Consider the following 20,038-nt stretch of genomic DNA (forward strand, 5'->3'; position numbering starts at 1 on the left):
TAGGGAATCCTCTCAGTCCTTGTCTGGCTCTCGCTGTCGGTTAATATTCACTACACGAAGTGTTCACAATCACATGAGACTACACATTTCATTTATAAATTTGGACTTTATTGTGAATCTATCGTTTTCAGAATAAATAAAAATAATTATGCTGGATTTATATTGTGTTGTGATGTGTCTTGTCATTTTCTGGTATTTACCTAATGCATGTTTTTTGTATGGCTAGAACTACATTATTCTATAATGATAGATAATTATAGATATAATGACATCTATCATGATAACAACATGTGATCGCTATTGAACAATAACTACCCTATGGTGCCATGACATCGGCCTTTAAGCTCCTTGTTTATCTACCAGTCTACTTAACAACCTAGTTGTACAGATGGAGCTCTGCCCTCAAGTGGGGAGTGCCCATATGCGGCCGACCTTCAGTTAGGTGATGTTTCTGTTTTGCTGTGGCAGCTTTATCTTTGCATAGGTAAAGGCCTCTGTGCCTCTCTGCACTCTTGGCTGATTCTTCTGACTGGTGCACGTTATTGAGATGGATCGCTGAGGTCAGGCCAGCAGACCAAGTCTCCCCGCAAAGCTAACTGGCTCTTGTCGCGTTTGATCCTGTAACATTAATCTCGTTAGCTCTAACTTGCTAAGCTAATTGCACTGTTAATTGCGTGACTCTTCTTCATTTGGTTTAACATTTAACAGATAGTGTTATTTGAATCCTAGCTTCTATTTTGGTGAGCGATAACATTTCAACCACCTGTAAAAATAATTTAGCAGTGTACCTTGTAGGAGTGTGGCTTTGATGTGGATACATTTACTGACTGTATGATTTTGTTTTTCTTTTTACAGTCACCTTATCCCATATCACACAGCTCGTCCTCAGCCACAACAAGCTAACAAGTAAGTTCACTTTCTCATTTGTTCCATGACTTACAGGTAACGTGGTAGTGTTGGTTCTGTTCTGGTTTCCTTTGAAGAAGCTAATGACAAATGATTGTTTAGGGAAGCCTGAAATATATTTTGTTGACACTAAAATAAACGAGCATGTCTTCTTCCTGTATTTTGTACTTTGCTCCCCTTCAAGAATTCTTTTGTGCCTATACGCTGAGAAGAGAAAATGACATTGTTTCTTTTGAAGTCATTCCATTGAGGAATCATCAACGCTGATGATCCACCCAGAACTGCTGGATCATTGGTTTGCATTTCATGGGTAAAACTCATTGACCCCCAAAAAATTAGAATACGAGTTGTTTGTTTTCATCTCTATTGACTCCTCAAAAGGGGAAGATTTAACTGTTGAATAATCTTCCCTTCCTTGCCTGATACAAGGAAGTAAACTCACAAAATTGTTATCAGTGGCCTGCATTTGCATCTATAGTTTTAGCTTTTTGAGTTTGGATTAAAAAAAATTCTCTTGGGTGTCTCTAGTGTTGTGGTATGGTTAACATACAGCAGAATTAAATCTGTTTTTATAAGAATATCTGGTGTGAATGATGGGCCATTTGATTCTTGTGCTGTGGCTTTAAAGACTTTAATGACAAGGACCCAGTCTCTTTTCTCATTCCTAATTGACTGTCACTTCTGTGTGCCTGCCGTATTTCTTGCAGACTTGAATGATTTTCTAATCATGTGGCAAGAATTTGTTAGGGAGCTTTCTGAGTTCAATGGAATTGAGCAGAATGTCATGTTGAGGGATTTGTGTCATGAATTTATGTGTGTATGTGCATTCTATACAGCTCGAAGCAATGTCACAGAGCGGCTGATTATGGAGAATTAAGAGTGGCAGTGAGGGCCCCTTGTGTGCAGGGAACAGGCAGATTAGTTCATTTCTAGCCAAGATGCATATTTATAAGGCAGGCAGAGTGGCACAGTGGTCATTTTCAAGGGGCAGTGGCCACAGAAGCTGCAAGTCAGACCTGGGAGGCGCCTGTGTTCAATGTCACTATGGTTGTCACAGGTAATATGTTGCCAGGTCTGTGGTTTTTGTGGTAAATGGTTCTTTGGTCTACAGTGGGGATTTGTGGCTTGTTTTAAAGGGTGACTGCATGATCCCTAAATTTCCCACAATGTGGTGAGCAGAAATTCCTGACATTCCCCATTGTGTAGTTCATAAAAGCGTTTCTTAATGACCGTGCTTACCATTATTAGATCAACATCCTTGTTATAGCAAACCAGCTTGCATTTCAACAGGAAAGCAAAACCCACTTTATTCCTATTATTCATTGATTTGTTCTTTAAAACAATCTTTCAGATAGTCGTAATTTATTTGATTTTACATGTCCACAAAGAAAGAAATCTCGGGGATCAATGGATCAGCTTCTTTCTCTAGGCATACACTACTGGATTTATTTAAGGATGTGTAGATAAGCAGTTAAATCGTGTCAGCTGTTGAAGGGGCTGTGAAAGACTAAAAACTTTATGTTTCTTCTTTCCTTTTTTTTTTTTTCTCTCCTTTGTCCCTCTCCATTTAAGACACTCTTGACCTAATCCAGTAAACTCTAATTAATCGTCTTGGTAAACTCTGTTTCAAGCCACTGTGAGTAGCATCGGTGACACCCGATCTGTTCCACTAAGGTCAAATTAGCATTTTTTACTATTTTTCTGGCATTTAAATGAATGACTTTGCTATGGTTTTTCAAGTGTTTATAGTAAATATGTCCATTTGATGGAAAAATAAATATGCATTAAATGTAAGTGGCTGAGCACACCCTCCTGTCACTTTTTATTGTAATCAGTGTCTTTCACTTTCCATTGTTTTTAATAGGGACTGGCTGACAACGCTGCATTAAAACCACTGGGACTCACAGATAAACCCCTCAGTCCTGCTTTTATCTTGAGAACGTATTTGTGTTTTTCTCTTAGTATGCCAATTACACCGCTCCCTGACATTTCCACTTGCATACTTAGGGAACGAGAGACTGGCTGGCTGAAGCTGGGACCTCGATTTGGGGACACCCACCATTTGACTCTGCTCACTTGAGTTAGTATCGACAAGGGCATCAGAACCATGGGCCCTGGGTCCGCTTCCTTCTTCTTGCTGATGGTTTTGACCTTGACCGATCTCAGGGTCTCCAGCTGAAGGTGACAGGTTGTAGGATCCCGGAATGCCCCAAGTTTTTGTGAGCAGAAATTTCTGAAGCTTTTTACACTGTGGTTCATACAAACATTTTGAAAGCATCAATTTTGTTCCTGTTGGAACTTCATTATTATAGGGAAATTATTTACATTGAAACCTAGAAGATTAGGGCAATGTTGATGGTTTTTGGTGTAATTGGGGTGGGGGGGCAAATGTATCTACTTGCAGCAACTTTCCCAGATATGTTCATGATGTGTGGAAGGAGATGGGAGAAAAAAGCAGCCAGTGGGTCTTTTGCTTTTGCTTTTTTACCGTGGTTGGGCAAGGGCTGACCAGGAAGCCCTCCAGAGGTTCTCCCTGACCCACTGGGAAGGATTCTGACGAAAGATCGTTGGGGACACACTTTCCCGGGTGCCTGCCTGAAGGGCCACACACATAGTGGAAGGAGCTTGCTCTCTCTGCTTGACTTTCAGAAATTGCCTTAATGTGCTCCCATGTCCCACACCAGCCCTCCCCACAGGCTGCTGTCGAAGGAGCAGCCCCTCCTTTGGGCGAATGCTCTATTCCCATGTGCCTGCCTTTCTCCTTCCTGCTTTGCCACAGCCTCGCCTCCTCTTCTCCCAAAGGCCCGTGGCTGCTCTGCCCACTTGAAATCTTTCTTCTCTAAACTCCTAGGCACATTGTCTCCTTAAAAGTCTGTTTATGGGCCAGCAGGTGGTGTGGTGGTTAGGGTGCTGGACTCCCACATGGCCGACCTGGTTGGAGTCCCAGACCTGGTGGCTTGAAACTCATGTTGGGCACGTAAGAGTGCATGCCTAAGATCCCAGGAGGACAATGGAAGAGAAGGGATTGTGGTGTGTCCATCCCCCTTGGGGGTGATTTCTCTTTCTGTCTCTCGATTGAGTACACATGCCCTATAGCAAAAAATCTCTAAAAAAAAATAGAAAGAAAAGAAAAGAAAAAAAAAAGTCTGTTTCTTCCATAGCAAGAGAGACCGGGAGTGTGAGAAACAGCATCTCCAACAGGGTCTTGACCCTGTGACCCAGCCTTGGGTCATGGACCCATGTGCCAGAAGGACTCAGTGAGGCCCCCAGACTTGAACCCTGTAATTTCCCACCTGACTCAGCCTTTGGGAGCGTTGTGTTTTACAGCTGCGACACCCTGACACCAGTGCTGCCCTGTATGGCTGTCCTAAGGCTTCCTGTTTCTGTCTCTGGCTAGATTTGAAGCATTTATGAGGACAAGGGCTTTGTCTTCCTGTTCTTCAATGCCTGTTGCTGGGCATGTGATGGCTTCCTGGTAACTATTCATGTAACCTGTCACAGCTCATGAAGAAAGCAGACAGATAGCGGAGGGTGGGGTGGGGGGAGGCAGAGAGGACACAGCCGGCTGAGGAGAAGAAGTGGGAATGTTGGGGTCCGATGGCATCTTTGGGATTAAGCAGGATGAGGACCCGAGATGTGGCCACCACAGGCTTCTGCTTCCTGCTCATCGTGGGCTCAGCCTCAATGCACTGAGTGTGCTAAAGAAACCTATGTCACATCCTAGAGATGATTGCCCATCTGCCCTTGGTGGCCATCGGGCTCCTTTCCTCATCCAGAATGGCGTGCTGTGGGGGTGGTGCTCAGATCCCCAGGATGGCAGCTAAGAAAAGCTGGTGTCATTGTCACCCCGGGTGCTCTTCTTACCCCATAACCCTCAGGGGATCTGCCAAGTTCACCACAAACCTTTTCTTCTAGAAAGCCCCCACTGGTGTCCAGGTCTCTTTATCTTTCACTTGAAGCTAATGGAAGGCCCCAAATTATTTACCAATTTCCTCATGCAAATAATCATACGATCAGTTTCTTGAGTTAAGAATCCTGTTTTCTACTTCTTTTGTATTCCATCCCTACAAAAGTCCCCAAAGTGTATGGACCACGACAAAGGTGCTCAATTAATACCAGCTGATGAATGGAGTGAGCAGGTGATGGGCTGTGTTAAGCCGGAGCAATCTGGGATGACATACCCAGTGTCCCTGTAAGAGGACAGAGCAGGCTGCCTCCTCTGTATCCTGCCCCTCACTTCTCTGAATACCCTCCCTTTTAAGTCAATGTTTGCTGGGTATTTTTCGATCCTCTCTTTAATCTGATCCCTGGGTTTTATAGTGTTTGAAAATGTTAACTTCATAAATGTTTTTCTATTTGTTTTCATTCTTAAAAAAGGAGTTTCTTCTGGAGACAGCCATTTTAAGACATGGCCACTAGAGGGCACTGTTGAGATGTGTATTTTCCTTCACCCCCCCCCCCCCTTTGTACCTAAAGATTAAAAAACCAACTCAGTATTGTCAGACCAAATTTTTTGCAAGCTGTTCAACTGTACCACACAGGGCATGTTGCCGTTGCCATTACACGGTACAGTTTTACCACGTTTAAGGTAGGTTCTATAGAGGAGGTGTGTTCTTTTTCTGTTTGGCTCCTAAAATTGAAGTATGTATTGAGTTTTAGATACTACTTCTTTAGTATTTATTCTAGCCATTTCTCAAGTTAGAAACATTTATTTTCTTTCAGTTTCTTTTAAGTGGAAGAATTGTACTACCTCCTATAAAGTATTTTGTATTGGGCCCATATACAATTTTTTTTTCATCTCTTCAAGATTTAAAACATTTATATATATAATGAGATTTTAATTTTAAAAAAAATAACCATAAAACTCAGGAACATGTGCATTTTGTACATACTTATACTGATTCTTATGCTCCTAAATGCCGTTTTGTAGGAGAGACTACTATACCTTGTGAAATAAATTACATTCTGCATCAGTGGTGAAATAATGTCTGGGTGGCACTTTCTCAATGCAAAGCTTTTCTTAATTTTTAAAAATAATATTCCCACAGAGCGTCCTTATACAAAAATTGTAAGCACTTTATCTATGACAGTAGTATTTTTTTTTTTACTTTGTGACTCGTACATGTGAAGATTAAACACTCATTTTGTGCGAGAAATATCAGTAATATCATTTTGCTCTCTGCACGTGCAGAGCAGCCAGCCATGCATGGATACTGTCCATGAGTGTGGGGCTCTGAATGTGATTATTTAGTTTTATGCTTGGAACTTTTAACTGATATGTAAAACCTTTTCCTGAGGAATTGGCCGTTTTGCCTGCAGTTGCGGGCCTGAGCTGTGACCATATCTCATCACGTTATGAGTCAGAAAAGTCAAGGCAGGCAGTAAACCTTAGGTTTATGGCAAAATGTGTTTCTTCTTTACAGACTATTTTTTATTAGTTATTTCTCATGTATGAATTCAGACTTAGAGAAAATGAAAAACACGAAGATATGTTCTCTAGTGATTTCAGTAATGTCTTCATTAAAGGTATGTTGTAAGGGCATACTTCCATATTTTATGTGGACGTAAATATTGATATCTACCATAAGTCTTAATTGGACATGAATGAAGCAGTCTGATCCACATGAAAATATTGTGTTCTCAAAATATGCCTCGCCAATTATAATGCAGAAAATTAAGCAGTGTTTCAAAAGCATAATGAATTGAAACTCTTTCCTACAGCCATAATAGATTGTTGGGTTTAATGAGAAAAATTAACTGTCCCAGTTCATAAGAATGACCTTCACCACTCTTCTAAGACCTTGCTGTCCCTAGTCTCTGGTTATTCTCGCTTTCATAGATTATTTGTCATGCCTTATGCGAAAGTTCATGTGCATGGCTTGTACGACATTAAACTAAGAGGGGAGATATGCAAAATAAATGGTCTTTGTGTCACGAATTTATCTTGTAATAATATCAAAACAACTTGTTCTTTGCATTTTAACAGAGTATAAATGTATTTATGATACCGAGGCTTTGATCAATAGCTTATTTTTTAAATTAGTGCACATTTATCAGTTCGTGGCTGTGCCATCATTTGAAGGATTGGAGTTGGAAAAAATATATACATAGGATTTTTGAGTCTGACAGCTGTTAGTTAAATAATATCTATCTGATGGTACCAGTCGTCAGGGTACCATGAAAGATTGCCTACTGCCAGGAGTGTGTCGTTATCTTCGGCCTTAGTGCGTTACCACGTGAGGTCAGTGTGCGAGTCTGTTGGCCCAGAGTTCCTGAACCAGTGCCAGCCGAAGCCAGCGGCCAGGGGTGAAGAGGAGAAGCTCGCTCTCTGTGGTGTCTCGCCCTCTTCTGAAACACGGTGGCCTTCACGATTCCTTTGTTGCTGGCCCCATCCACCAAAATGTACCTCATCGAGAAGCCCTTTCCTTAGTGCTTTTGTGCTAGGAGGAAGCTAGCTGAAGGGCAATGGGTTAATTCCGACACAAGCATAATTTTAAATGGACGGACTTCAGTCATCAGGCCTTCAGGACGGTTGGCAGACTGTGGAAAAACATAGAGTGGAGGCAGATGAGTCTATCGCGTTCCTATCTTAACCAGCCCACTTGGGGGATTGATCTTGGAAAGGATTTTTTTTTTTTTTTTTTCTGTCTGCAGTAGAATGCTTCTCAAGTAGAATTGATTTAACAGCAAAATTTTTATCTCGGGTTGTCAGAAAAGTCATGACACATTTTTGCATAGAAAAACATAGAGAAAGACGTCGTGACTTTTCTGACGACCCAATATATACATTTTCTGTTTGAGTATCAGCTCTGGAAAATGCAGTGGCTGCATGTCTACGTGTGAGTGTGTGTGTAGGTAAAGAGGAGAGCCGACAGGATGAAATACTTGTGCATTTTGTTTGTTCTTTTAGAGCATTTTTCTTAAGTCATTTTACTTTTTAAATAGAGTGAAAACGGGCCGTGATCCATAGAGAAATTAATATAGTGATTACAATTTCGGCAGGTTTGTAGACCTTGTGAAGCCCATTCATGAATTCTTCAGAGGTCTACACATCTTGAATTTAGACACCTTAGAGTAGAGGAAAGAGAACATTGGTATGTTTGTAATGTGGAAATACTCATGCTAGTTCTTAAAACAGATGTTTCCTGACAATTTCTATAAAACTTCCAAAAGATTATTTTTTAATGCAACGTGAGACTCATTCTTAATGGTTTTAAAAATGATCATAAGCACCCCTTATTTCTCTGCTTAAATGTACATTTTGTTGAATAAAAGTTTGTCCTCTTGTAATCCTGTCTTAAACTGAATGTAGTACAGGTGTGCAAGGTGTTCACAGAGTTCGTGGAAGATGCATATTATCAAAAGCTGCATGGATTCTAAACATTTTTGTGCTGCAATTCATACTTTAATTTCAGTTCATTCGTCATCTTTTTGAAGTTCCCTAGTGTATGTAAACGCCAGTGATAACTAACCACGGAAAGTCTTTTCCATTTGAATTTTCCTGCCTTAGTCATTAAGCCTTAGTAGGAAAAACACGATCTGATAAAATTGACTATCAGTTAAACTCCTTGACCCCATTTTCTGCTATTTTCAATCTAAATCCTCTTCCGTCTAATTACTTGCTGTTTCCTTAGCATTTTTCTTCCTGTGTATTTAGTTTTTATTCTTTTCCTTTTCTTTCATTGATTCATTCATTCTTTTCTTTCCTATTTTTCTTTTTTTTTAAATTTACTACAGAGCATTGTATACTCACCAGAGAGAGAGAGAAAGAGAAAGTGAGAAAGCATCCCCAGGGGTATGGCCAACCTACAATCTTCTCTGTTCCCTTCTTGAAATTTCCAGCATGCACACACACATACCTGGCACATTTCTGAAGCACGATCCAAGACCTGAACCATACAGTTGGCCAACTGGGATCCAGTCATCCCAAATACCACAGCACTGACCAGCCGGATAGTCTTTGTTCTGATCACCCAATTCTCATACCTGAAGTTCTTGCCCATCTTTTGGAATTTTTTTCATCTTTCAAAATGTTTAGATGAATTCTCATCTTTCTCCATGAAGCTCTCTTTTACCTCCAACTGAACCAGCACTGTATCGAACATAAAATACAAGGTTTCCAGAGTCTCTTAGATTCTGAGGGGTAACACCCACATATCTGATACCCTCAGCATGAAAGGATAGTTTAGCGCTCACAGTCACTGAACCCTGAATCTGTACCAGGTGGAGGAATCAGGCATAACGTTGTTAAATAACCAGACCTAGGGGTGGCGGGACTCCCTGCATGGCCTCTGAGCCTTCGCTCTTGCCGTTTCTCCTGCCGCCTCCACAAATGGCGTGTGTATGCAGTTTCCATGTCCCAGACAGGTACATTTAGGAGCTCCAGGAAGTTCCCAAGACTGGATGAAGCATTTCCGTGGTCCAAAATCCTTACTTGTTCTGGGGGAAGAACAGAGAGAACGCCTGTGGTGAGAAGACAGTCCTGGCAGAGGGTGACTAGCAGTGCTACTATGTGGATTTTTCTTGCTCTGGGCATCTTTCCCCACCTCCCCTTTCTTCCATCCTCATACAAATTGCATTCAAACAAGGTCAGCAAAGAGGAGAAGCAATGCAGTAGGCTTCTTGCTGAAGTAATTCTGAACTGTGAAAGAAGATAGACACCATTGGGAAAGCATAGTATGTGTGTGCATGTGACTTGCTTACTCACTGCCTCTTCATGTAAATAAGGACTGATGGGGCTGGCAGGTGGTGTGGTGGTTAGGGGCGTTGGACTCCCACATGGCCAACTGCAGTTCAAGTCCTGGACTGGCGGCTTGCTTCCTCAATTCCCTCTCTCTCTCTGTCTCTCTCTCTCACTCTAGTCAAATGAAAATAAACAAAACAAAGTTAAATAATTCCTTAAAAAATTAAGGATTGAGTATGTGTGTGTATGTATATATGTGTATTATATTTCATACATAAATAGATATACACATGGGCTAGCAGGTGGCATGGTGGTTAAGGCATCTGGATCCTACATGGCTGACTATGTGGCTCCAGTCCCAGACCCGGCAGTTTGAAAAACACACAAGGCATGAGTGTGTGCATGCCCAAAGTCTAGAGAAGAAAATGCAGAAGGGATGGAGGTGTGGCCATGCCCCCTGGGGGGAGTGTTTTCTCACTTTCCTGCTCTCTTGTTTCCTGTCTCTCTCCAGTGAGTACTTGTGCCCTATAGCAAAACGAACAAAAATAAATACATGAATATACACACACACAAACACCTATAAAAGATCCTAGCTAGGTCTCTTTCTAACAATAGAGAATTAACTTTTGTGTGTTCCCTTCTTTACTGTATTGCTCTTCTCAGGTTTTTGAAACTTTCTGGGCATTTTCCCAAGAAGATCTTCTGTCTTTTTCTGACCCTTCACTAGGTGTCACTTGCTCCCAGGCCATCAAATGCCACCTTCTTTTCTCTCTGTGCTTCTTCAACCCCCAGCTCCCAAATTACAGCTGTTTACTGCTGTGCGGCCTGGCTAGCCCTGCAGAATGCGAGACCTGGAGGCATCTTGGAGGTTGTGCTGCTGAAGGATTCAGAGTATGTAGGTTCTCAAGGCAGTACTCACACACCCTTGCTTTTCTTGAGGTTAGTACAGGATCAGAGATGAACTAATTTTTGTATCCACAGAGGAGAAGAGCTCCATGCTTGTGAATTTTTTAGATTTGTTTTGTTACACATACATTCTTTTTATAGCTCAGGGACATACATTCTTGCATGTTTGACCTTATACTTTAAAATCTGCTTTATTGCTTGCTTGTCTCCCCCGCCCCACCAACCTTTGTATAATTGATTATCCTCATTGCTGCTGAAAGAGTAGGCCTGTTGTTGTTGAAGTGATTTAAATCAGGGATATTTTTGGCTACTAGAGTTACTTAAGTTGCAGAATTCCAAGGAGGTCTGTGATAGGCAACAATAAGTGTACTTCTGGCATGAGTGCTCCAGAAATACTTGATTAACTGAAGGTAGCAGTTAATTGTTATTTTTAAAGCTAATGATATTTAGGCAATGCTGGCCTTTATCGGAGTGCATGCTTAGATGTTTTGCTATTTTATTTTTACCTTGGGGAACGTGTTGAGCCTTTTACGTAAGAATTTGCTTCACTCTTTCATAAACTTTGTGTTTTTAAATAACCTGTAACTACTGTAATTCGCTGTTTTAATAGCTGCTTTGGGGAAGATCCCATAAAACCAGTCAAGCCAGTTATCATTAGGGTACTTCTGAACTCCAGACTCTTACAGTAATATATAATGAGTCCATTATCCACCTTGTGGTGTTGGTCAGAAAACAAAGGTAATTAATCACTGTAAGTACAAATGACCTTTTTTTTTGCATATAAAATTCTGAAGAGTGCAATCATTTGTATGTGAGAGTGAGAAGCCTCTTTTTTACATGCGATGATTAAAATGGCATTGAGGACTCTGATTTCTAATTTGCCGAAAAGATTGGCATGTATGAAACTAATCTGAACGTGGCTGCTGTGGTGTGAATAGGCTCATGTTCTCCAGGTTTTATAGCTCCGGATTAATAGGGCTGTGTTGTACTTTGACCAGAAATGCTCACAGACATATTTCATGGAGTTTCGGTTAATTTGGTTTCTTCCCACCTAACCTCACGCAGCACACAGCGGTTTTTGGTTCAGGTGTTGAGGCCGGGGGATGTTCCCATTCACCATTGTCCTTTAACTCATCATTTCCCCCCGTACCACTATTTCAGGAGCAACCTGATTTATTTTCACATGTTTTTAGTCATTTTTGTCATAACTTTGTTGTCGTAGTGTGACTTAGGATCTAAACCAGTTCAGCTCACTTAATATCCTGTACTGTTTTTTTTAAAGGTGTGTCTCGTCTATGGAGAGAGACAGGCACCCCAGCAGGGTCCTCACACCACGGTTGATGCCCAGCCAGGCCTACGGGCCTATGCACCCTCCCAGCATGTGTGAAGTGATGTTGGGGTGCAAACCTGGTCTCCCTTTATCATCTTGCTCCTTCTCTGTTTAAAAAGAAGGAGGGGGTAGGGGAAGCACGGAAGGTAAAAAGCTAACCTGGCATTTTTGTTTGTTATGGCAGATAGAAATCTCCTGCTTTTAATGTAAATATGTCAGGTTTTCATTTTGGCTCACCCTGTGTGGTATCTTTGCAGATTGCTTGGCCTGAGGGTCAGTGGCACATTTTGTTTGTTATTTTAAGGCAGCCTCCTGCTTCAGCCTCCCAGCTGGAACGATAGGCCTGCACCACTCTGCCTGCCTCTTTTTTCTTTTTCCCCAGACAGGTTCTCACTATCACTCAAGCTAGCGATCCTACCGTCTCAGACTTCAGAGTTGTGTGGATTACAGGCACACGCCATCATGCCTGGCTGTTAAGTTGGACCAGAAATTGGACCTGGGCCTTCCATGTGGTCCCAACCCATGGAACACAGCTTCCTAGCAGCATGCACCACAAAGGTTGAGCTGGGAGATGGCATGAGGCAGTAACGTTGCACCCACTGCAGCATGGGGACATGCCACCCACCATCTTAGCCCTGACTCTGGGCAGCGTTCCTGCTTATGCACCTGCCCGTGAATTATTTCCTGTAAGCCTCCCTTTCGTGTTCTTTGGTCATTTAGTCTATCATTGGTTTTCAGCAAAGGAGGCAAAGGCCGAACCTGTTACTTGGCTTTTTGCAAAGAGGAGTGAGAAGTGGGGTCCCTTGGTGCTCATGCGCTAGTCCACCTCTCCCGAGTCCAGGAGTCGCCAGGAGCTAAAGACGGTCATTGGTGCTCCTGCAAAAGCATGGGTAGATAGTTGGGCAGAGTGTAGCTCTCGCTCCCAGAAGTTTGGTGGAGGAAGTGGGTAGAGGTCACCTCCAGATTTCATGCTTGTGCTTATGACAGAGTCCCATGTGTGCTCTGAGCAGCTTCTGGCTTCCTGCGGCGTGGGCGTTAACGTGGTGCATGGTCAATTACCACCCTTCTGTAGCTGGAGAGGACCCAGCTGACAGTGCTCACCATATGGTTCTAGAGACCAGTCAGAGGCTGCCCCTGACCTCCCGTGGGCTGCTCCCAGCAGGGCTCTCGTCCTTATGTTTCCCGATGTGCCTGCTGCTCCCAGATCCTGTCGCTCTTCACAGTTTTGTTTCTTTGCCTCAGGGGCCACGAGATGCTTTTGCTCAAAAGCCCCCGGATCAACTGCGCACAAGCTGCTCTTGTCTGTGCTGCTGCCGCCACCCAGTGATCTACAGCTGGCCTTGGTGCCCGGTGGCCGGAAGAACGGGTGATGTCTCTGCAAATGAGCACGCTTGGTCGCCATTTGCTGCTGCAGACTTCCCTCAGTGTGCTCGGGTTCGGGACCTTTCTCCCCTTGAGTGTTGTCTGTCTTCCTCCGTCCTGACTTTGCTGTAAAAATCTGCGTGGGGAACAGAGACCGCCTTGGTGCGATTTGGATGCTGTAGCCAGGCTTGTGGATTCACCATTGATGATTTCTCGTTCTCTTAATTTTTCATCCGTCCCTGAGCTTAGTAGGAGTGTCAGTTTGGACTGACTGATTAGCACGCTCTAATCCCTGTCACTGCACAAGGTAAGGAACTTACTCATGGTACTAAGGATCTTGATGTCACCCATGAGTTAGAAGTTCTCTGACCAGCCACAGTGGCACAATGGTAACCCAGCTCTCCACAGGGCTGAAGCCATGGAGGTCCTAGGTTCCAGTCCTGAGGCGTCCGTGTTCCCACTGGCTGCAGACATGCGTGCCTGTGATTCTGGCTGACGAGGTGTGGGTCAGAGACCCTAGAGGGGGTGCCTGTCTCTTTCTTTCTCTCTTGTTCTGTCATGGAAGAAGGAAATAATCTTAAAAAGTATTTCCCGAGGCAGCATATGGTTCCCAGAGCAGCAACAGCACTCTGTGGGAACTGGTAAAGGCAGGTTCTCAGGCTCGATCCTAAACCTGCAGAATCCAATGTACTGTCCAGGTCGGGACCCACTGCTCCAGAGCCGTAGGGCTTCCACCGTGATGGGCGTGTCCTGTGTTTATGCCGTCCACGTGTGACTCCTGACTCTTGAAGTGTGGCTAGTGTGACCAAACAGTGGAATTTTAAATTGTGTTTAATTTCCAGTACTCTAAATGGGGTTTTAGGTATGTAGCTTCATGCAGGTTGAATGGTCCTTATCCAAAATACTTGACCAGAAATATTTCAGATTTTGTATTTTTTAGATCTAGAATATTTGCATGTGCATAATGGAATGCCTTAGGTATGGGACACAGGGCTGAACATCAAATTCATTTATGTTTCATATACACCTGCGAACCTGAACCTGCAGGTAATTTTATGCAGCAGTTTTGCATTGCATCGTTTGGACTGTGACCTATAACCTGAGGCTAGGTGTGGAATTTTTCATTTGTGCCACCATGTTGGCACTCAAATGTGTTTGGATTTGGGAGCCTGTCAGATTGTAGATTAGGAATGCTGGACCTGTATGACAACTTGCTCTTGGTCTGACAGCCCAGCTTCAGTGCATACCCTACCATCAGTTACTGTGTGTGTAGACTCGCAAAATGCTTTAGGTTGTTACTTGTCGAATTATAGAATTATTAATCTTATATCATAAAAAAAGTCTGAAAGAACAAAGTTCTAATTGCTGCTAACAGTCATTTATTTTGCCTTTTCTTCTAGAAAGGGAGGCCGTTTGCTGGTTGCTGGCTACTTGAGCATGGCGATGGTGGTGCATTTGTGAATGGGCTTTGGCTATCGGTGCCTGGAGGTGCTGCCTGTTGCAAATAGAACTGATGGTGGTAGATGCCATGTATGTCCTTTAGAAGGAGCAAAGTTAGTGCTCAGGAAATAGACATGGGTAAATGGCTACTTAGAGCAGGGGCTCTGGCCAACTTAGGCAGTCCAGCAAAGAGGGAGGTGGAGGTGTGTTCTGAGCTTCCAGTTTAGGGGAATTTTTAAAGAGATATTAATAGGCCCTTTGTGTTTCTTATGGCACCTTCCAGAAGCTGTGCTGGAGAGAGGCTGACATAGCAGAAAGACAAAACTCTAGAATAACACTTAATTTCTTTCATTGTATTTAGGAGGACTTGAATGGGTCATGCTGGGCTTGTTTATTTGAACTGTTATAATTCCTAGAAGATGCTTGGAGTCCAGTCTCTGGGGGAGACTCCTGGGGTGACAAAACCATTTCTTCTTTGCCTTTTTCTTACACCAGCAGAAGCTCTGGACTAAATGTGCCCCCAGAATATGACCTTTAGGAGCCAGGGAACATCTGAGAGTAGTTATAGACCCTTCTTACAAATCTAGCAGTCATCAAAACTTCAGAATTAAAGCAACTGTCATTGGCTAGGCAGAAAATGATGCTAAATTCTTTGTCAGAAGTGACGTTCTGCGTGGCTAAGCTTCCTAATTGAGGGCCCCATTTGTTGAATTATTTAAATCTGTATCATTGATTTTTGTAATTCATCTCTTCTTAGAATTATAGGATGTGAAAACCAGGTAGAAGAGAACTTAGAAATGATCACAGTCAGGACTAGCAGTTGGTGTAATGGCTATAGTGCTGGACTCCCATGTAGTCAACCACGGTTTGAGTCCTGGACCTGGTGGCTTAAACTCACACTGAGTGTGTGTGTATGTGTGTCTAAGATCCCTAGAGGAGAGTGGAGGAGAAAGGATTGCGGTATGGCCATCCCCCCGGGATGGCAGGTGATTTCTCGCTTTCTTTCTCTCTGTCTCTGTCTTTCTGGCGAGCGCACACGCCCTATAGCAAAAACTTCTCAAAAAAAAAAAAAAAAAAAGAGGGAGCAGCAGTTAGCATAATGGCTATGTCACTGGACTACCACGTAGTTGACCACTGTTCGAGTCCTAGACCCGGTGGCTTAAATTCACGCCGGGTGCGTGTGCGTGTGTGCCCAAGATCCCGAGAGGAGAATGGAGGAGAAGGGATTGTGGTGTGGCCATCCCCCCTGGGGGGTGATTTTTTGCTCTCTGTCTCTGTCCATCTATGTCTGGCTGGCAAGCGCACACGCCCTATAGCAAAAACCTCTCAAAAAACGAAACAAACAAAAAAGAAATGACCATAGTCAGGCCTCCAAGTGGCTTGGTGGTTAAGATGCTGGGATGCTGGACTCTCACATGGCTAAATGGGGTTCAAATCCCAAATCTGGTGGCTCACTTTCCCTCTTCCTCGCTTGGTCAGCGCGCATGCACAGTAACAAATTGAAAAGTTGTAATAATTAAAAATAAATAATTCTAAAAAGAAAACCATGATCATAATCTAGCCTCTTCATTTTATATGTAAGCAAATGGAGACCTAGAGAGGTTTTGAATCAAATAGGAGCCCACAGTGAGTGGAGGGCTGAACCAGGCCTGCTGCAAACAGGAGCAGCAGGTCGGCCCACACTGCTCTGCTGTTTCTTCTGTGCTCAGACCCGGTGGGTATAGGTGGACCTCAGGTTAGAAGTCGGGCAGAATGATGAAAAAGGAACAGTTTTAGAGGTGTAGTGAGACATACGCTGATGTTCACTGTTGTAGTTAGACCTTAAAAATGCATCTTGATAATGTGTCATGCAGATACCTGGAAAGTTCACACAGAATCGTTCCACTGGTGAAATTTTGCAACTGTCTTTTCATAATAGGTAAAGCTGTTCCTGCAGGTATGTGTGTGGCTTGCTCATTGCACTAGTCATGTTTACGGACTACTTTTTCTGGACTATTTTTGTTAGGATTAGTTTGTTTTCCAAGTGCCAGGCCTGTTTCAATTTATGATACAGATGTCCCTTCTTTTGTAACTTACTCTCTTGAAATAGCTCCCTCTCTTACTTGATCCCCAAAGTATCAGAATGCTATGTGCTAAAAGTATGATGCTGTTCACAAAATGAGAATTTGCTTAGGGGACCAGGAGGTGGCTTGGCGGTTGAGGCCCTGGACACTTCACATGGCCAACCATGGTTCAGGTTCCTGACCTGGTGGCTTGCTTCCTCACTTTCCCTCTCTCTCTCTTTCTCTCTGTGTGTCTCTCTCTGGTCAAATTAAAATGAAGTGAATAAATAAAATTAAATAATTTTTAAAATGAATATGATTAAAAAAATAATTTGCTTAGTGTTGGCGGGAAGACAGGAGGCTTTCCTATCCAGACGAGTCTGAATGTTAATTTCTTTTGATTTTTTACTATGGCTAGGAGGGAAAAAAAAAAATCTGCAGTTTAGGAAGACTATTAGTTGTGTAATTTTTTCCCTCTCTAGCTTGAATGGAGTCTTAAACAAAACTTGGGTTCACATGTGCACTAGAAGACTGGGAGAGGTTTTATAAATTGAATATGGGGTTATTGTTTGTGTCGACAAAACAAAGCCCTAAATCACATTTAGCATAATTTGTGGTTTTAAATTGAACTGATTTAGCAGGGAGAGTGAAATAATCTCTCATCCTGTCAAAAAGGCGATACCTTTAGACCAGCATTTAATTGTGTTGGCAGAGTAACTTTGGGCAGGCGGCAGTAATTCTGGCTGCATTATTCTTGGTTTGTGGCTGAATTGAGATCATCATTTTCTCCTGGTTTCACTAACTTTCTTTATTGCTCTGCAAACTAATCAGATGAACTGAGTGAGAGGCTTAGTGGTAGCTAGAGGGTGGACAAGGGAAAAAGGCTGAGGTCTCCGGGCAGCTGCATTTCTCAAACTCGATGGTCTGGGAAAAGAACAGGGTATAAGATGAGGCTCAGAGACACAGAGGCATAGTCTGAAGATCTTCTCGTGTTCATTTGTTTTTTCAGTCTTTGTTTGTGTGTTTTTATTAGATTTTTGCTATAGGGCATATGCGCTTACCAGAAAAAGAGACAGAGACAGAGAGAGATAGGGAAAACAAGAAATCACCCCCTCCCAGGGAAGATGGCCACAACACAATTGCTTTTCCTCCAGTCTTCCCTTGGGATCTTGGGCATGCGTGCACACACGCCCGGTGTGATTTTTAAGCTGCCTGATCTGGAACTCAAACCGTGGAGTTGGTCATGTGGGATCCAACACCTTAACCTCCTACCACCTGCTGGTCCCTCTTGTGTTCATTTACTAAAAGACGTACCATTCATTTGTGCAAAAGTGTGCCAGCAGTTACCCAGCTAAAAAGTGCCTTTGCAGCTACATGACAGGTGGGCTTCCCCTGCATTCATGTTGATATCTAGGGTGCGGTTTCTGGAGGTGATGCCCAGCTGCCTAGAATCCCATGAAAATCTATCCTTTCAATTCCAGCCATTTCAGGATCTAATGCATGAGTTGGTCAATAGTCTACTGCCTCTTGTCCCACCATATTTTAGTCCAGAATGACTTATTCTTCACACTTTTTCTTCCCATGAAAAAGCATTTCCCTTATCTTTTACAAAGTTTTCCTTCTAAAGAAATTAGGTCAGCATTACCTTAGATATTTCATAAAGCTGAAAACAATGACTCAAAACTGTGATGAAGGGATCAGCAGTTGGCGTAATGGCTATGTCACTAGACTTCCATGTAGTCAACCACAGTTCAAGTCCTGGATCCAGTGGCTTAAACTCATGCTGGGTGCGTGCGTGTGTGTGTGTGTGTGTGTGTGTGTGTGTGTGCGCGCGTGCGCGTGCGCTCAAGATCCCAAGAGGAGAATGGAGAAGAAGGGATAGTGACATGGCCATCCCCCTGGGGGGTGATTTCTCGCTTTCTGTCTCTCTATCTTTCTCTGTCTTTCTGGTGAGCACATGTGCCCTATACCAAAAACCTTTCACAAAAAAAAAAAAAAAAAAAAAAAAAAAAAAAAGAAAAGAAAAAAGAAAAGAAAAGCAAAAGCAAACAAACAAAAAAACTATGATGAACAGTGTCCTGTCTTTTCTACTTTTATTCTTCTGGGAATTGTCAACTAGAGTTCTTGGAATGGCTATCTCTTTAAATACTGTAGATATTTGTTTGGAATTTCACATACCTTCTCTAGTGGGTCTTCTAAGCACAATTGCTGCTGGTTCTAGGTTTGGCTTAACTGCCAGGTTGGCAGGTTTCCCAGCCTCCTGGGACATTCTCTGGGGGTTGCTCGTGGGCTGGGGCATAAATTTTATTGACTAGAGATAATGACACCTTCTTGAGCTGGATGTGGGGTCTTAGCATTAGACTTTCCATGAACCTGGACAAGCTCATGGCCATGCAAATGTTGATAGGAAGATTGAATTGCAAACGAGATAGATGAATGACAATCCGTCTAGGATGCCAATTTCGAGTTTGTACTTTCAAAAACAAGTTTATTTATTGATATGTTCTGTGAGAAAGAGAAAGGGAAAGAAGGAGAGAGACAGCATCCCAACAGGATCTTCACATCATGATCCGCTCCCGGCCTCAGCCAGCCAGGATCAAGAGCATGCCCTTCCTGTTCAGGGAGACCTCGGGATGCAAACCTAAGACCTTCCTGTGTACTTTTAGTATCATGGAGCATTGCATTACCATTGAGCCACTGCAGCTGGCTAAGAGTTCCTATTTTTGAGGTAAAAATGCTTTTGGCTTTTACATTTGTATTTACCAGTATATTCTCTAGGGAAGGAGGAACTTTGAGGTCCCCATAGTTTATTTCCACCTTTGATCTGCATACTAGTATCCATAGCATACTACTGAGTTGGCTTTTATATTTCTCCATAATATCATCGAATCGAGTTGTTGCTAATCTGATGTAATGTATGTGTGTGTGTGTGTGCGTATTGATCAAGGTGCATTTCTCCTGAGGCCAAAATCAGAAACTGGGTAGGTTAAATATTTTATCCTTTATAGTTCAGCTTAAGAAGTCAGCTCTTCAGGTATTGGTTTAAACAGCTTGAATATACCATCACTCAGGAAGGAATTTTGTGATTGCTGTCTTTCTTCTGCTGGAAAATGCAAAGAAATGAAAAGGAAAAACACAAATGTATTTATTAGCAATTATATGATATTTATTTTTATAAGATAGGGTTATTTATCAGCTATTTGTAATACTCACTTTTAAGCTGTTATGGTACATCCTTCTGCCCTTTTATTATTTTTTTTAACTTCTTGCTTCCTCTCTTCATCATCCTTCTGATAAAAACTGTGCCAAGCACCTATGTAATCATACAAGAGGCATTTCTGCTCCTCCTCAGTCACTACCTGTGAAAAA

At 42.6% G+C, this 20,038-nt stretch overlaps 1 protein-coding gene across 3 annotated transcripts in view; it reads left to right on the forward strand.

The window, feature by feature from the left end:
- Window positions 1-20,038, forward strand: part of RSU1 (Ras suppressor protein 1) — a 244,137-nt gene that overhangs the window by 48,916 nt on the left and 175,183 nt on the right. For all 3 annotated transcript variants that reach the window (XM_006159748.3, XM_027776246.1, XM_027776247.1), the window contains exon 3: window positions 856-906. In XM_006159748.3, coding sequence (XP_006159810.1) covers window positions 856-906 — 51 coding nt within the window. The remainder of the gene's footprint in view (window positions 1-855; window positions 907-20,038) is intronic.

This window comes from Tupaia chinensis, unplaced genomic scaffold, assembly GCF_000334495.1.
Source record: "Tupaia chinensis unplaced genomic scaffold, TupChi_1.0 Scaffold000647_1, whole genome shotgun sequence".
Lineage (NCBI taxonomy): Eukaryota > Metazoa > Chordata > Mammalia > Scandentia > Tupaiidae > Tupaia > Tupaia belangeri.